The sequence below is a fragment of the Pavona decussata genome, unplaced genomic scaffold (genome assembly GCF_977016875.1).
Source record: "Pavona decussata unplaced genomic scaffold, jaPavDecu1.1 SCAFFOLD_197, whole genome shotgun sequence".
Lineage (NCBI taxonomy): Eukaryota > Metazoa > Cnidaria > Anthozoa > Scleractinia > Agariciidae > Pavona > Pavona decussata.
Genome location: NW_028145605.1, coordinates 269,081 through 288,281, shown reverse-complemented (window position 1 = coordinate 288,281; position 19,201 = coordinate 269,081). Strand labels below are relative to the sequence as shown.

At 37.7% G+C, this 19,201-nt stretch overlaps 1 protein-coding gene across 2 annotated transcripts; it reads left to right on the top strand.

The window, feature by feature from the left end:
• Positions 1 to 3,638: 3,638 nt before the first annotated feature.
• Positions 3,639 to 18,450, top strand: LOC146461532 (uncharacterized). Of its 2 annotated transcripts, XM_085086775.1 has the most exons (5): positions 13,862 to 14,012; positions 15,070 to 15,326; positions 16,423 to 16,808; positions 17,482 to 17,732; positions 18,058 to 18,450. In XM_085086775.1, the coding sequence occupies exons 2-5, from the start codon at positions 15,070 to 15,072 to the stop codon at positions 18,253 to 18,255; spliced, it is 1,092 nt and encodes a 363-aa protein (XP_084942901.1). In that variant the 5' UTR covers positions 13,862 to 14,012; the 3' UTR covers positions 18,256 to 18,450. The 2 variants fall into 2 exon arrangements, with proteins under 2 accessions (XP_084942902.1, XP_084942901.1); XM_085086776.1 differs by lacking the exons at positions 13,862 to 14,012; positions 15,070 to 15,326 and adding an exon at positions 3,639 to 3,768.
• The last annotated feature ends 751 nt before the right edge of the window (positions 18,451 to 19,201 follow it).

The window sequence follows — 19,201 nt, the reverse complement described above, 5'->3', positions numbered from 1 at the left end:
GTACAAAATAAAGGATAAAACTTACACTTGATGAATTGCCCGGGATTGATAAAACAGAACTCCAAAACAAAAAAGGGGGACTTGTTTACTCTCCGAAGACTATGCGAAACTGATAAGATAGATAGAGTTGCTAAATAAAGTTCATAATATTTGACGATCGAGTTCCAGGGTCACGCACGGGAACGTGACACTGTGACAAACGGTTTTTTACTAGCGTAGACGAGAAAATTTGTCAAATTGTTCCACTACAAATACATTTGCTGAAAAACTGACGAGCTGTTTGTCAAGACAGTTTTTCCTATCTAAGTAAATTTATTCGAAAAGATGGGTTGGGAAAGATAATTTGCCAAAGCATCGCGGAAAAATGCATTGTTCCGAGACCCTTCATTGTTGTGTGTACCCCTGGTGTAGCATCATCAAATTGGTGGTTTTCACCTCACACATCGTCACGCAAGTAAAAAAATTAAATCCTCAACCATTCAATAGATGAAGTCAAGAAATTGATATTTAGGAGAAGTGTGATACCTAAACAACGTGTGAAAGCCACGGGGCTGTGCGATATCTCATAATCGAGTTATTCGAGAAAATGTACCACGGAAAATTACAGAGTTTAGTATGGGACGCCATGTTGGTGGACACCAACATAGCCACCAACATGGCGGCCGGAAACCAGCAAAAACATCTGGAGTTCACTTTGGCTATTTCAAAGCCTCTCTTCTCCCTGCTGAACTTTCACTCATTGACATAGACGTTTCTATTACATGTTAGCTGGTCAGACCTAAAAAAACACGGGGCAAATCGATGTTTTCATGTACGTGACATATTTAGAGCAGCTGAATCCTTCTGTCACGCAGTACGCAAAAAATCTAAAATTCAAACTGCTCTATTTTCAAAATGAAAAATGCTATCCTGCTGAAAACAAGCAAGCCGATTGAAATTTATATTTTCTTATATGTGATGAAGATAAAAACCCAAAATTGCGTTTTGTTATGAATTTCAGTTTTTTTATGACGTCACGTGAAAACCAAGAATATCAACTATCCACTCCCCTGGGGCCTATTGCATCATGGCGGTGCGTATTGTTCGGCAACGCTTACCCACTTCTTTACTTTTAGAGGCGGTTTTAGGATAATCCGTCTGCGCAGTAGGGAAAGTCCGTGGAAAACAAAGACGGCGTACTATCAAAACAAGAGCGCGAAAAAGACACATTATCAAGAGATATTTGACATATTAAATGTTGACCTATCATGTTTTCACACGGTAAAGTTGTTTTGACTGGACCGGAAGGAAACGTATTTTTTTTTTTTTTTTTTTTTTTTTTTTTGGTTCTTACGCCTCAAACGAAATCACCTGCTTCATGGAAAAGAGACTTAATTAAGACTTTCGTAATCTGTGCTCAGGGCAAATTATTTGTCACGGAAATTTTGTCAAAAAAATGTGCTCGTTTCACGAGGATTTACCGTTTAACTGCTTTCTAATCATTGCATTTTAATGGCTTCCAAGTCTTCGTCTAGACCAACCATTTTCATCCAACAGTTTGGGTATATAATAACGGCTACGAACAAGTGTTTGATCGTTTGGCCATCTCTGACGACAATAGGCCATTTTACAGTTATGTGCTTAGTGACTTGGCCTTGGACTGGAAGCGAGGCTGGGGGTGACCTTGTTTTGATACAAACCTCACTGCTTTTCATGTGTAGATCATGCTGTTCTTATGCTAACTAGTTTGCATTTAGGTATGAAAAACAGTGAGGTTTGTATCAAAATAAGGTCACCCCAGCCTCGCTTACATGCAAGGCCAGGTCACCAAACGCACAACTGTAAAATGGCCTATTGACGACACGGGTTTGCCCGAGCGAGAAAAAGGAACCAATCAAAAAAATTCCTAACGTCGCAACAACACAGTCATAATTTTAGTGGTAATACACATGCGCAAAACAGCGTTTTGTGTGCTCACTTTGCCCGTTGTTGGTCCAACATACTAAAAGTTGTCCGTTGAGCCACCGGACGTTTTGTGTGACAAACACGATGTTGCACCCAATTGATCCTTTAGTCAGGGTGTAATTTAATAGGACTTTTAGAATCAAGGCTTTTGGTAAAATAGTTTAATTCTTTCCCTAAAGTCCTGTGATGACTACCACTCTACAGGAGGCCGAGTTAAAGCTGTCTCTAACTTCTGCCGGAGGGGTGTTTCAGGCTCGGTTCAAACGTCGAACTTTACATGAGCCGAACCTAATACCTATTCAGGTCGACCCAAATAATTAAGTTCGGATGTTGATTCAGACGTCGAAACTAACTGAAGTCGAACTTAATTAAAGCTCAAGTGAGAAAGATATTTTCGTGGTCAGCGGCTGTTGTTTTTTCTCAACAAGGTTCAAAATGGCGGGAAAGATGAATTCTGACATAGAAAAGCTTGTTTGGTAAAATGGAATTGGGGGTGGTCAATAGTTTATTTTAGTATTAGTTTTTATTGATATTTCTTATAATTCGTTATAGTTCTTATATTTTATATAAAAGTTTTAAATTCATTTAAAGCGCTTTTTGATCATTTTAATGTTCAAAGGCGCTATATTAAGTGAATAAATTATTATTATTATTATTATTATTATTATTATTATTATTATTATTATTATGAACACAGGCCAAACACAGCTCCTATTGGTCGAGATAAGAAGGATATGACCTTCAATATTAATTTGCTTATACGAGTACGTCTTTCAAAGATTCCCTTTTCTGTACGAAAGTAGGGAAGAGTCTCTATAGATCTAAACAAGAAGAACAAGCACATTCATCTTTTCCCGCCATCTTGTTCAGAATGAAGTCCTTTGCGCATGCCAACTCGATGGAACGCGCAGACCTCTGGGATAGATATAATTTATATAATTTATGCGTAACGTATGCAGTTGGTTCGGCTCATGTAAAGTACGACGTATGAATCGAAGTCGAACTTTTGCCGTTCTATTCGACTGGCGCAGTCGAATAGAACGGCGGGTCCACCCAAATACAAATCTGTCGATCCTAACTGATTCATAAGTCGATCTTTACATGCGCCGAACCAAATGATTAGGTTCAGCTCATGTAAAGTTCGACGTATGAACCGGGCCTCAGGCACGCAAATATTGTCGAAAAGAGTCGTAAAGACGTTAAATACTTATAATTGTCAGTACTTTTTTTAATGTATGTCCGAAGCAGGTTAGAAGATCAGACAGATCTGATTAATTGAAAAATTTGCAACTTAAAATTCTTCAGTATGCAGGCAAGGTCGAAATATAGAAAAAAATGACAAAAACTTTCTTAGAGAGAAGAACTTGGAGTCTACCTTTAAAATAGAGGGAAAATGGAAAATATAGTAGCATCCTTAAATACGTTATGAATACAGTGCAGCGAAAAGCTTTGACATCGCATTAGATCACTTAGTGAATTTCAAACTACATCTGACAAATTTGCTGAATTCATCAACTTTTCCCTGTTACGCAAAAATTCTAAAAAGATTGCGTTACTTCCGATTCCCCCATATTTGAAGAACAGGAAAACAATAGGCCTAGCCATTTTCTTGCGAGAGAACGAGCCAAGAAGGTTCAATGTGTCTTACATGACCATAATTTCGACTAAGCTTTTACTGAGCGCGTTTTTAATCGGCGTTTTAATACGATCCAGAGTAGCTTCTCGACATGGGTTTTAGAAGGCGAAAATGATCCCGATGGAATGTCTTGTAACGGACGAGAGTGATTTTGACCATCAGCTCCAAATTGAGAGCCAAGAATCGAGGTAAGGAAGCAGTATAAACTTTCACACATGACACTTCACAGCCGGCTAGCAGGCAGTCGAGCAAATCCTCTTGAAATGCGACGAAGTGCTATGAAGATCGGATTCCTACTTTCGAAACCTGCTTATTGGATGAAAAAATCTTCATTTTCGGGAGTGAAGAGCTCAGCGTTTTCGGTTCGAAGCATCTTTTTTGAGCGACATGGTAAAATAATTTAGTTAAAGCATGACCGCGTGGGGACACGTAAATCGGGCTACGATCGGCGCTTTGGATTTGCATTCGATTTACATGTGATACATAACCATCATTATAAGACTTGCAGGATATGTTGCCAATACAAGACCCATACAACAAGAAACGTTTTTGCTTTTAAATTTTCTTTACAACTATACACATCATTTTGAAAGGAGTTATTGAAATGTTTAGAATAAGTTAATGACTTATTCCTCTTTTCTTCTTTCATTGAAATATTATGATTTAAGCTTACTTTGTCGAGAAACATTTTTTTCCTGTAAAGTTTATTTTCTGCTTTTTAAAATGAGGTATAGCTTTCCATGCTGCTGTAGAAATCTTGCGATATATTGAATAATAATAAAAAACAAATACTCAGAGGTAAGGCAGGTGTTGCGAGAACACAAGAAGCAAGTCTCTAGGGGGCGGAGACCAGATTACAAAAATCTAGATATTCCTAAATCTTTTTAGCATTTCTTCATGGATATTTCCTAACAAAACTTAGTCTCGCTCAAGTGCAAAATTATTTATCTTTTATTGTTAAAAAGTAAACATTATGTACACTCGCTCCTTTGCCGTGTGGTACGTGGACCAAGCCGATGATCACAATTCCTTTGCCCTCCCTTGGTTGCTATGACTTAGGCGTGTCACGCACGTGTAGTGGACGAAAATTCAGACACGGTTAGACACGGTTTTTCACAATTTTAGACACGGTTTTTCACAATTTTCAAATTGATATATATTACAGACTTTACATATAGAATATACTTTTACATTTCACCCTGAACACGCATCCTTGGTAAACCAGAGGTAGATAGTTGGGCCTGGAGGAAGTCAAAACGGATACGTTTACATTCGTGCTTGATTCACGCTGAGACTCAAACAGAAGAAACTTTTCGTTTGCACGCAAAGCAAACAAAATGGCGCGAATACGTATTGCTGTGTTTTTACCATCACTTGTTTGCAGCTTTTAAAATTATAACTTGCCTTTAAGGTCAGTTTTTTATTAAAGGGTTCTGTGGGTTTTGCCTTATATCTCTAATTTGTTTTGATTACAGTGGTAAGCGAAACAAAACGTTTTCCAATTTTAATTTGTCCATCAGTGATAAAAAATTTACAAATATCACTTGGTCCCCTAAACTGATTTCAGCACCAGCCAAATTACATTTATTTTCATTCAAAACGGCTTAAGATACCAACAACTCTGTTGAATTTTTTTTTTTCTCTCTGTACTTACTTGGTCAACAAGTTGTTTACCACCCAACATAAAGTTGTGAGGGCAAATAAATACTATAAGGAAGCCAAGTATGAGACCGTTTAACTGCTCTTTCAGCGCCTGCACATTGAAATCATTATTAAAAGGCTAATTCTGAACGATGTGTTACTGGTTAGTTTACATTTTGTTTAGTTTGTATACTCGTGTAATACCTAACGCTAAGTAACCTCTTTTTATTCGCATTTTGTGTTTTAATTTTAGCTCACTGCCCTCATATCAGGTAGCCAAACGTCCTGAGAAAGACATATTTCTACTTAAATGTCGGTCAGCTTCCCAAAGGCCTTTATATAATGTAACATGTGGTAGGATTTCATAAGACGAAGACACTATCCTATTTTTCCTTATGCGTGAGTTAGAAAAACGATTAAAGAGAAGTTAACTACTGAATTACAGGATGTGGTCATTATCTAAACAAAATCAAACATGTTTGTCCAGAAAAATTCTCTAAAAGTGGCTGGAATGCAGGATCTTAAACGTATCTACGACAGGACGAAGGCTTGGCTCACCGATGGTTTTTCCCGAAATTAATTGCTAGATATCATTATTTGGCGATCGGCGCCCTTAAACCTTAACTCACACAAAGTGAGCACAAATTCCTCCAATATAATACGGTTGGATTTTCGCGCGAGAACATTAAATACAAGTTCTCTCTTTTATGATAGTGAGTCCGCAGACATCATCGACTGAGCCAGGCTTTCTTGTAGTCGTAATTTCCGTGGTCATGTATCTAAAGCAATCGCTATTAGTTCCAGTTAGACTAAAAAGGGAAAGGACTACATAACTCATGTTGCATGTTCAGGTCGCTCTCTTCTCTGCTCGGGCCTGCGTTTAACTCGTCGCTTCTCAGTGGCCTTTTGCTAGCTCTTCAGTTTGAATTTGAACTGCTGTTCTGTTTGTTTAGCAAGTATGTTTCTTATTCCGCGAGAGATATGGCCAGCGTTGCGTTAATAGCAACTCCCGGCAAATGGCGACATGTACTTGAGAGGATCGAAACCGAGGTGTTGCCGGTTCATTGCGTTCATTACGAAAGAACACACTCCTAATTGGGTTTGGAAGAAGGATCCAAATGCTAATAAGTTTAAAATATGTTTTCTTGACCAAATAAGCCTCACAGTTTTCAAGTGATCAATAGGGACTACCTTCCCTCTTAGAGGATCAAAATACGAACCGGATAAAAAATACGAACCGGGGCAGACAGATGTTTCGCGCGAGAAAATGAAACGAACGCATAGTGTACCGCATTTATGCGCCCAACTTAAGCAGCAGCTGCAATGTTGTAAAATAAAACTGTGTGTATAACCGACAGCTTTCCAGATGTATTAGAATGTATTTGCCCGGTGGTCCAAATATAGGATATTTTATACTGTTAACTAGTTAAGTGTTGAGTACACTCAAACTACCCGAATTATTTTCTTTGTGGTTGTATAAGAAGATAGTTCGACAGAAAACTTGGTTGTAAACAGAAAATTAATGTACAGCTTTAAAACTTCCTATCTTTTTCTTTCCCATGCGTGCCCTGAACACGCATCCTTGGTGAACCAGAGGTAGATAGTTGGGTCTAGAGGAAATCAAAACGGATACGTTTACATTCGTGCTTTGTAAAATTTTGGAGTGGACGATTCACGCTGAGACTTAAACAGAAGAAACTTTTCGTTTGCACGCAAAGCAAACAAAAAGGCGCGATTACGTAACGCTGTGTTTTTACCATCACTTGTTTGCAGCTTTTAAAATTATAACTTGCCTTAAAGGTCAGTTTTTTATTAGGGGTTCTGTGGGTTTTACCTAATATCTCTAATTTGTTTTGATTACAGTGGTAAGCGGGACAAAACGTTTTCCAATTTTAATTTGTCCATCAGTGATAAAAAATTTACAAATATCACTTGGTCCCTTAAACTGATTTCAACACCAGCCAAATTATATTTATTTTCATTCAAAACGGCTTAAGATACCGACACTTCTGTTGAAATCTTTTTTTTTTCTCTGTGCTTACTTGGTCAACAAGTTGTTTACCACCCAACATACAGTTGTGAGGGCAAATAAATACCATAAGGAAGCCAAGTATGAGACCGTGTAACCGCTATTTTAGCGCCCGCACATTGAAATCATTGTTAAAGGCTCATTTTGAGTATGTTACTCGTTAGTTTACATTTTTTTGGTCTTTATACTCGTGTAAGGCTAAATAACCTCTTTTAATTCGCATTTTATGTTTAATTTTAGCTCGCTGCCCTCATATTAGGTAGCCAAACCTTCAGAGAAAGGCATATTTCTACTTAAATGTCGGTCAGCTTCGCAAAGGCCTTTATATAATGTAACATGTGGTAGGATTTCATAAAATGAAGACAGCACTATCCTATTTTTCCGCATGCGTGAATTAGAAGAACGATTAATGAGAAGTCCACTACTGAATTACAAGATGTGGTCGTTATTTAAACAAAATCAAACACGTTTGTCAAGAAAAATTCTCCAAAAGAGGCTGGAATTTAAACGTATTTACGACAGGACGAAGGCTTGGCTCACCAATGATTTTTCCGGAAATTAATTGCTAAATATCATTATTTAGCGATCGGCGCCCTGAAACCTTAACTCACATAAAGTGAGAACAAATTTCTCCAATAGGGTTGGATTTTCGCGCAAGAACATTAAATACAAGTTCTCTCTTTTATAATAGTGAGTACCGACTGGGCCAGGCTCTCTTATAGTCGTAATTTCCGTGGTCATGTATCTAAAGCAATCGCTATTAGTTCCAGTTGGACTAAAAAGGGAAAGGTCTACATAACTCCTGTTGCATGTTCAGGTCGCTCTTTTCTCTGCTCGGGCCTGCGTTTAACCGTCGCTTGTGTCAAATTATGAGCTGAAAGGTAATTTCTTTATTATAAATGAATGAGTTCTGTTGCAGTTTTGCTTGCTCTTCAGTTTGAATTTGAACTGCTGTTCTGTTTGTTTTGCAACAATCTTTCTTATTCCGCGAGAAATGTGGCCGGCGTTGCGTTAAGAACAACTCCCAAAGCCATTCCCGGCAAACTACGAGATGTACTTGAGATGATCAAAACCGTGGTCTTGCCGGTTCATTGCGTTCATTACGAAAGAACACACTCCTAATTGCGTTTGGAAGAACTGGAAGAAGAATCCAATTGCTGATAAGTTTGAAATATGTTTTCTTGACCAAATAAGCCTCGCCCCGGTCCCTGCCTTCCCTCTTAAAGGATCAAAATACGAACCGGATAAGGACTAGTTGATAGATTGTAGGCGATGTTGTTGCAATAAAAGCACGTTACAATAAAAACTATATATCTATAATAAAAAGCTGTATAAGCAGCATTTAATATCCGAGCGTTTCGGGGCAGACAGATGTTTCGCGCGAGAAAATGAAACGAACGCATAGTGTACCGCATTTATGCGCCCGACTTAAGCAGCAGCTGCAATGTTGTAAAATAAAACTGTGTGTATAGCGACTGTTTTCCAGATGTATTAGAATGTATTTGCCCGGTGGTCCATACATATGATATTTTATACTGTTAACTAGTTCAGTGTTGAATAAACTTAAACTACCGGAATTATTTTCTTTGTGGTTGTATGAGAAGATAGTTCGACAGAAAACTTGGTTGTAAACAGAAATTTAATGTACAGTTTGAAACTGCCTATCGTTTTCTTTCCCACGCGTGCACTGAACGTGCGTTCTCTTACACCATTTGATTAATTACATAGATAAAATGAAAATTATTTAAATGTAGTATCGTATTTAGATAACACGCATAATGTGTAGTCTAGACGAGCATTCAGAGACGGTTAACAAGTTTTACTACACATTTCCTTGCATTTTCAGTATTTTCAATTGGATATGTATTACAGACTTTATATGTAGAATATACATTTACATTTCACCCTGAACACGCATCCTTGGTGAACCAGAGGTAGATAGTTGGGTCTGGAGGAAGTCAAAACGGATACGTTTACATTCGTGCTTGTAAAATTTTGGAGTGGACGATTCACGCTGAGACTCAGACAGAAGAAACTTTTCGTTTGCACGCAAAGCAAACAAAAAGGCGCGATTACGTAATGCTGTGTTTTTACCATCGCTTGTTTCAGCTTTTAAAATTATAACTTGCCTTAAAGGTCAGTTTTTTTATTAGGGGTTCTGTGGGATTTGCCTAATATCTCTAATTTGTTTTGATTACAGTGGTAAGCGGAACAAAACGTTTTCCAATTTTAATTTGTCCATCTGTGATAATTTACAAATATCACTTGGTCCCTTAAACTGATTTCAGCACCAGCCAAATTATATTTATTTTAATTCAAAAGGGCTTCAGATACCGACACTTCTGTTGGAATCTTTTTTTTCTCTGTACTTACTTGGTCAACAAGTTGTTAACCACCCAACATAAAGTTGTGAGGGCAAATAAATACTATAATGAAGCCATATGTAAGACCATGTGACCGCTCTTTCAGCGCCCGCACATTGGGCACAGTCTATGTCATTCTTAGTCTGTATACTCGTGTAATACCTAACGCTAAAAAAAAAATCTGTGTTTAATTTTAGCTCGCAGCCCTCATATCGGGTAGCCAAACTTCTTGAGAAAGGCATATTTCTACTTAAATGTTCTTCAGCTTTGCAACGGCCTTTATATAACGTAACATGTGGTAGGATTTCATAAGACGAATACAGTACTATCTTAATTTTCCGCATGCGTGAATGAGCAGAACGATTACAGAGAAGTTAACTACTGAAATACAGGTTGTGGTCATTACGTAAACAAAATCAAACATGTTTGTCAAGAAAAATTATCCAAAGGGGGCTGGAATAATGCAGGAACTTTTGGCAAGTTCAAATGGTGAGTTCGCTGGGCCGTAGCTACGTCGACAGGACGAAGGTTTGGCTTATCAATGGTGTTTCCCGAAATTAATTGCTACATATCATTATTTAGCGATCGGCGCCCTCAAACCCTAACTCACATAAAGTTAGCACAAATTCCTCCAATACGGTTCCTCCAATAAATACAAGTTCTTTCTTTTATAATAGTGAGTCCGCAGCCATCACCGACTGGCCAGGCTCTCCGTTATAGTCGTAATTTCCGTGGTCATGTATCTGAAGTATAATCGCTATTAGTTCCAGTTAGACTAAAAAGGGAAAGGTCTACTTAGTCCTGTTGCATGTTCAGGTCGCTCTTTTCTCTGCTCGGGCCTGCGTTTAACCGTCGCGTGTGTCAAATTATGAGCAGAAAGGTAATTTCTTTATTATAAATGAATGAGTTCTGTGGCAGTTCAGTTGCCTGCTCTTCATTTTGAATTTGAACTCCTGCTCTGTTTTTTTTGCAACAATGTTCTTATTCCGCGAGAAATATGGCCGGCGTTGCGTTAAGAACAACTCCCAAAGCCATTCCCGGCAAACTACGAGATGTACTTGAGATGATCAAAACCGTGGTCTTGCCGGTTCATTGCGTTCATTACGAAAGAACACAATCTCCTAATTGCGTTTGGAAGAACTGGTAGAAGAATCCAATTGCTGATAAGTTTGAAATATGTTTTCTTGACTAAATACGCCTCGCCCCGGTCCCTACCTTCCCTCTTAAAGGGTCAAAATACGAACCGGATAAGGACTAGTTGATAGATTGTAGGCGATGTTGTTGCAATAAAAGCACATTACAATATAAAAAAATTCTATAATAAACAGTTGATGAGCAGCATTTAATATCCGAGCGTTTCGGGGCAGACAGATGTTTCGCGCCAGAAAATGAAACGAACGCATCAGTGTACCCCATCATTTTGTGCGCCCAACTTAGCAGCATCTGCAATATTGTAAAAAAAAAAAAACTGTGTATAACGACAGTCGTCCAGATGTATTAAAATGTATTTCGCCCGGTTCTCCAAATATATGATATTTTATACTGTTAACCAGTTCAGTGTTGAGTAAACTCAAACTACCGGAATTATTTTCTTTGTGGTTGTATGAGAAGATAGTTTGACGGAAAACTTGGTTGTAAACAGAAAATTAATGCACAGCTTTGAAACTGCCTATCGTTTTCTTTCCCATGCGTGCACTGAACGTGCGTTCATTTGATTAATTGGATAGATAAAATGAAAATTAATTAAACGTAGTATAGTATTTAGATAACGCGCATAATGTGTAGTCTAGACGAGCATTCAGAGACGGTTAACAAGTTTTACTACACATTTCCTTGCATTTTCACTATTTTTAAATTGATATGTATTACAGACTTTATATATAGAATATACATTTAAATTTCACCCTGAACACGCATCCTTGGTGAACCAGAGGTAGATAGTTGGGTCTGGAGGAAGTCAAAACGGATACGTTTACATTCGTGCTTGTAAAATTTTGGAGTGGACGATTCACGCTGAGACTCAGACAGAAGAAACTTTTCGTTTGCACGCAAAGCAAACAAAAAGGCGCGATTACGTAATGCTGTGTTTTTACCATCACTTGTTTGCAGCTTTTAAAATTATAACTTGCTTTAAAGGTCAGTTTTTTATTAGGGGTTCTGTGGGTTTGCCTAATGTCTCTGATTTGTTTTGATTACAGTGGTAAGCGGAACAAAACGTTTTCCAATTTTAATTTGTCCATCTGTGATAATTTACAAATATCACTTGGTCCCTTAAACTGATTTCAGCACCAACCAAATTATATTTATTTTAATTCAAAACGGCTTAAGTTACCAACACTTCTCTTGAAATCTTTTTTTTTTTCCCTCTGTACTTACTTGGTCAACAAGTTGTTAACCACCCAACATAAAGTTGTGAGGGCAAATATATTTTATAAGGAAGCCAAGTATGAGACCGTGTAACCGCTCTTTTGGCATCTGCAGATTGAAATCATTATTAAAAGGCTAATTCTGAACGATCTGTTATAGGTTAGTTTACATTTTGTTTAGTTTGTATACTCGTGTAATACCTAACGCTAAAAAACCTCTTTTAATTTGCATCTTGTGTTTAATTTTAGCTCGCTGCCCTCATAGCAGGTAGCCAAACGTTCAGAGAAAGGCATATTTCTACTTAAATGTCGGTCAGCTTCGCAAAGGCCTTTATATAATGTAACATGTGGTAGGAGTTCATAAGACGAATACAGCACTATCCTATTTTTCCGCATGCGTGAATAAGCAGAACGATTAAAGAGAAGTTAACTACTGAATTACAGGATGTGGTCATTATCTAAACAAAATCAAACATGTTTGTCCAGAAAAATTCTCCAAAAGAGGCTGGAATTTAAACGTATCTACGACATGACGAAGGCTTAGCTCACCAATGATTTTTCCCGAAATTAATTGCTAAATATCGTTATTTGGCGATCGGCGCCCTGAACCCTTAACTCACATAAAGTGAGCACAAATTCCTCCAATGCGGTTGGATTTTCGCGCAAGAACATTAGATACAAGTTCTCTCTTTTATAATAGTGAGTCCGCAGACATCACCGACTGGGCCAGGCTCTCTTATAGTCGTAATTTCCGTGGACATGTATCTAAAGCAATCGCTATTAGTTCCAGTTAGACTAAAAAGGGAAAGGCCTACATAACTCCTGTTGCATGTTCAGGTTGATTTTTTCTTTGCTCGGGCCTTGTGTCATATTTTGCGCTGAAAGGTAATATCTTTATTATAAATGAATGAGTTCTGTGGCAGTTTTGCTTGCTCTTCAGTTTGAATTTGAACTCCTGTTCTGTTTGTTTAGCAAGTATGTTTCTTATTCCGCGAGAAATATGGCCAGCTTCGCGTTATTAGCAACCGGCTCAAAGCCATTCCCGGCAAATGACGAGATGTACTTGAGAGGATCGAAACCGAGGTGTTGCCGGTTCATTGCGTTCATTAAGTAAGAACACATTCGTAATTTCATTTGGAAGAAGGATCCAAATGCTAATAAGTTTGAAATATGTTCTCTTGACCAAATAAGCCTCACAGTTTTCAAGTGATCAATAGTCCCGGTCCCTACCTTCCCTCTTAGAGGATCAAAATACGAACCGGATACGGACTTGTTGATAGATTGTAGGCGATGTTGTTGCAATAAAAGCGTGTTACAATATAAAAAAATTCTCTAATAAACAGTTGATGAGCAGTATTCAATGTCCGAGCGTTTCGGGGCAGACAGATTTTTCGCGCCAGAAAATGAAACGAACGCATCAGTGTACCCCATTTGTGCGCCCAACTTAAGCAGCTGATGCAATATTGTAAAAAAAAAAAAAAAATCTGTGTGTCTAACGATAGTCCTCCAGATGTATTAAAATGTAGTTTGCCTGGTGGTCCAAATATATGATATTTTTTACTGTTAACTAGTTCAGTGTTGAGTAAACTCAATCTACCGGAATTATTTTCTTTGTGGTTGTATGAGAAGATAGTTCGACAGAAAACTTGGTTGTAAACAGAAAATTAATGTACAGCTTTGAAACTGCTTATCGTTTACTTTCCCATGCGTGCACTGAACGTGCGTTCATATGATTAATTGGATAGATAAAATGAAAATTAATTTTATAAACGTATTATTGTATTTAGATAACGCGCATATTGTGAACACTGAGTGACAGTTGATTTCTGATATGTCGCCCTGTCATGAACCTTTTCCATATCGATTGAAAGATGATAGTACAATCACGCACCGATACCAGTGTAAGAGGATATATAAACAAGGTACGTGAACAAAGAGGATGAACTGTAAAGCGAGCTGGAGTTGAAGAACCACCACTTTGCAGCCTGATCAAGGAAAACAGACAGAGCAATAACCACCACTGATCCAGAAAGGTAAGCGAGTTTTGTTATTAAACTGGTGGATTATCCTGAGCCACTTGTCGTAGAGGTGGTGAAAGAGAAAAAACCCGCACTTTGTCAGCAATGGCAGGCGAGAATCCAGACCAAAAATTATTTTAAACGCTGCTCTGTTAAAAGAAAAACTTTTTCGACTAGATAAACGTTTTTGGCTGTAGATGGCCAAGAAGAAAATTGTCTTCAATCTTCTAAATTCGGGCTGACGATTTCAAGTTCATGTACTAGGCGCCTTTAACAAGCTTACTACTTATAATAGGCTGCTGGGATAGTGGAAGTCGGTTGTTCTTGTATCAGGTAATGTTATCAAACGTACTTCTTCAATGGTCTGCCTTTTTGAGTTGCTGGAAACAAAGTTGTTTCGAGTTAAGACGGTATTACAAAAGGTTACGCTCTTTTTTGGAAAGAACGGCTGAGGCTCAACGTTCTTATTTTTCTTCAGACAAATTCAGCCCGAAAAGGTTTTAAAATGACACTGGATATTTATTTATTTATCTTTTCTGGTGTAGGAAGGAAAGAAAGTTTCTTCAATTTTCCAATTTTAAGACAATTAAATGCGCCAAAAATGTCCGTGCTCTCAAATGACTGTGGCCTCTGAAAAATTTCAAATTCCTCACAGAAGGACAGTTCGCAGGTTGGTACTAAGAAATTAGAAATTAAAAAATAATTTTTCTTCCTCCAAATTTAACAGCATTTGAACATGGCACGCCACATTAGTGACACATCAACCTTAATCATGTACAGAAAATCTTATCACCTTAAACTATAAAATTATCTTCTCTATACATTAATCCACTTTGTATCTATTTCTGTAAAGAATATTATGTCTGATGTGCTACAAACTTACCCCGCATTGCTGTCTCGATTCATACCATGAGGTACAAACTGTGCTCCAAAGTACTTTAATCAAAAGAAATTTGCAGATCCATACCGACGTTAGGGTATCTCAATCAAAATTTTGCGACTTTAATTTCTAGCTGTCTTCTAGTGTTGCAGAATAACCCAATGACATAAACATGTACTTTTGTTTCACCAGATGAAGTCACTGTCACTCGCGCTGCTTCTCGCAGCCCTGAGTTTTTTGGACCTTGCTGAAGCAGGCAAGCGGGTGGGCCGCTGGTCGACATGCCACGGGTCTCCTCCAACAGACTCATATCGTTCTCCAGATGGTTATATACCGGCTTGGTCTTTCTACTGGAGAAGATTTGGACGAGCACGTAGCAATACATGCACGGCTTATTTTGCCTATAGTTGGGAAAGAGTGCAAAAGGACGGAGAATTCGCCGTGCTGCGGTATTGTTGTATTGATCAAACTCTCTAATACGCAGATTAACTCGAAATTTACACGATAACATTCCTTAAAAAAGAATTCCGCTACTCAAGTCGTACAAGAGAAAAATCAACAATATTTAGACGCAATGCTCCAGAGACAAGTTCCCAGTTGTCTTTCGAGAGTCACGCTCAAATAAAAAAAGTGCGAAAAGTCCGATCACGTGCGATTTAGACTACAATAGTTCCAGGCCAGTTTCTACTCGTTTCCAACAAGTATGTTACTTTCGCTGCTTTTCTTTCAAACTCGGACCTTTCAAATTAAATATCTGTGACTCAACAGGTTGCATGGTTAAAATGGGGGTGATTTCAGTGCTTCAGTAAAAGTGAGAGAATTAGTTATTTTCTTTCAGGGAATCTGATTAAGTAACTACAAACTTTTTTAATCTCGCCATTGTATTCTGCAAGCATATGGTGTTGTCCTGCGCATGCGCTTTTATGAGGAAACTAATCTGCTCTGTTTAACCAAAAACCTTAAAATTGTTTGATCGAAAGATCTGATTCAGATTTAGGTTAAAAACTGCTGTTTCAAGAAAAAAAGAGGGCTCTTTTCTTAATAAAACATTTAGACCTGATAGGGTCGATTCAAACAAAAAAAAAACAAATCTCGCACTGATAAAATCATTTAACTTTAATTACAAATCGATTTATTGAGAATTTAAAGTAAGGGACACGAAAATATACGAATTTGTTGTAGTTCTACTGATTTCTGAATAGCAACATGTACATCTCATGATTTCTCTTGTCATTAAAACGTGAAGGGACGCATATTTGGAAATTTACCCTGCACAAGTAGCTGGAATAGAAAGAATCGAAGGTTACTTTGCAAGCTGCTATAATTGCAAGTTTTCTCTATTCATCTTGACATTGAATATAAAATAGTGAAAAATTGTTGAAGTGTTTCATCTATTAATCCCTACAAAAATAAAATTCTATACAAAAAAATTAGGTCCAGAAGTTCTTTCAAACTTCAAATGGTCTTTTGTTAATCACAACCGGTGTGGTGTTTTATTTCCGTTCAAGTGAATCTTTTTGTTTTTTCTATCTTCTAATGCATTAGAGACGAAGGACTTTCCAAGACTGGAAATGAGTATGTGTGGATCTCATTCAGGGATTACATCTACAATAACAAGCCTTGTGAACTGGTGCACTACGACACCGGAGTGTCAAGGATCTTGCCTTGCTTTGTGAAAGATGCGAATATGCAGAATTGTATTAGAAAATGGTTCAAAAGAAGTTATTTCGGCTTTTGTGAGAAATACGACAAATGGGAGTCCTGGGTAACGTTTTGTGGAGATGACTACAATCAATCGCCAAGTTATACTATGGCCAATGCTCAAGTATTGTGCCTGGCAAAAACGACTCGAAGAGAGGTCACCATCTACCATGTGGATGATCTCAATTCTGGCGGGAACGTCCTGACTACACCAGATACCGTGTTACAAGGTATTTAATCGTAACGCTTAAAATAAGACTGATTTTTAACTGATATTATCGAGTTCTGATGATTTGTCAACAGAAACAAAAGCCAATAACAGTGTACAGAAGCTGTACACAGTTTGCTTACGGCTCATTTTTTCTGGGGTTTAAGGCGTAGGCACAAGACGACTAGTAAGAAACTTGGTCAGAAGGGAAATTATGCTCCAAGCGGAAACCAACATGAAACATGCACAAGGGTCGCTAGTTTTGTGAGCAGGGAGGTTTGAGTACAAAAAGCGAACAAGTAAATCCGATGTTACTCGACCTCACTTTATGTTTTAAAAGCGCAATTTTGGAGGTTTCGGTCTTTGTTAGTAATTTTAGGATTTGTTTGTTTATCTATCTATTTATTATTTATTTATCTATTTTTAGAAATTTTAGAAATTTAAGTGGTTTCATTTTTTTTAATTAATACGTTGTCAGTGACACAGAAACAAACAAAAAGCAGTGAGCAAAAATGCGAGTGGAAATTGCTTTCCTTGGAATAAGCATTTTTACATCAAAGGCAAAGAAGTTATTAATTGCAACTTTTATTCATGCATAAAAAAAAATAATGCTTGAACGGTTGCTGAGCTTTACGACACTATACATACAATCGCAGTCAAATGGCCTGATTAATTAGAAGTGACTTTCGTTGCAGACACAACCATCAATAAAGGTTCAACAGACCTGTGGTGGAAATTCACCAGGAAATTTACAAAAAAGACGTCCTCCAGCTATTCCACCGAACACGGGTGGAAACTGAACGTGAAGACCACTATCGAATCCGGAACACTCCAAAGTGTGGTTGCTAAATGGCAGGTAGAAGTTGAAGTGGGAGCTCATGGGAAATACGTTTACCAAAGCGGGGAGGAAAAAACGGAGGAGACTACCTATGAACGTCACTTTACGGTAATTTTTGCTTTGTATATACATTTATTCAACCATTTACATGCAATTCAACATTTACTCCTTATTACAAACATTTGTAATAGATAGATAGATAGATAGATAGATAGATAGATAGATAGATAGATAGATAGATAGATAGATAGATAGATAGATAGATAGATAGATAGATAGATAGATAGATAGATAGATAGATAGATAGATAGATAGATAGATAGATAGATAGATTGTCTTTAAACTTGTTATCAATGCTTCAGGTTTCATTCCTCTCGAAGTTTTAATAATAACGTGATATGAAATAATAACAACGTGCTTTTCTTTACCATAGGTTCCTGCAAAGACGGACTATAGAGTTTCAGTTGTAGTTAACCGGCAGAAAATAGACGTCGGTTTCAGAGCCAAGGAAAAGTTCTTTGACGAAGACGACAATCTCTTGGGTGAACGGGACCTGAGTGGAACCTGGACAGGAGTATCCACTTTCACAGCGGATGCGACGATCACTGAGACGCCTTTGAAGAGAAAGTAACGCCGGGCTTGAGCTCGACACTGAGACACGATAACTAAAATTTGTAGCGACTTGTAGTTTTTCCTGATGTTTGTGGCGAGAGACCACATCATCCCCATAAGCGAAAAGTAAGATGGTGCAAAATTTACGAAATAATGTAAACACATCGTGTCGGTGCCATTTGTTGCCAATAAAGGGCTGAATCTCTTGAGCTTACTTTTTGGTTCTTTTTCTTTTTGCCTGATGATGACTGTCTGTCAAAGTGAAGTAAGCAAGGCTGATACTGCGTGGAAAACTTAACACGACAGCGGCATGAAACAGACCAAACTAAAAGTACGAAAAACAACAAAACAAAAACAAAAACAAAAAAAGACAAAAGAAAAAACAACAACAACAGTGTCCTGTTGTCTTTTCCACGGAGCGCCATCCGTGCTTACTTTACTTGTATGTTTATTTTTGGCTCATTAGAGTTATCGCATATCCTTCTTTCGCGGTCCTTTTCAACTTATTCAAGTGAATTGACCTTCCCTTTTTTTTTTTTTTTTGAAAGTCAATAATACAAAATAGAATCATTTCTTTCATACGAAACATTTGGTTCAGTAATCTTAATTTCCAAAGAAGTTTGTGACATAATCGCGAACTGAGTTAAAAAGACGATAATGTGCTTGTTAATAGCAGCATAAAAATTAACTATCCGCTTTAATTTTTGACGCAACCTGAGTATTTAGCTGAGTATTTGCTTCAAAAAGCCATACAAATTTTGTCGGTTATGTTCAGGAGATTGGTGGTGTCTTCAATAATACCCCTACCCCAGACAAGGTGGGTACACTTCGAAGAATCTTGTTATGACCCCTTAGTTCCCTAAAAAGTTCTTTCACATGTAGCAACTGAAATGCTTTCAAAATTTCTTATTTCACCTCTATTGGTCTTGGTTAATTTCAAAACTGCTCATTCCGCTGACTCACAT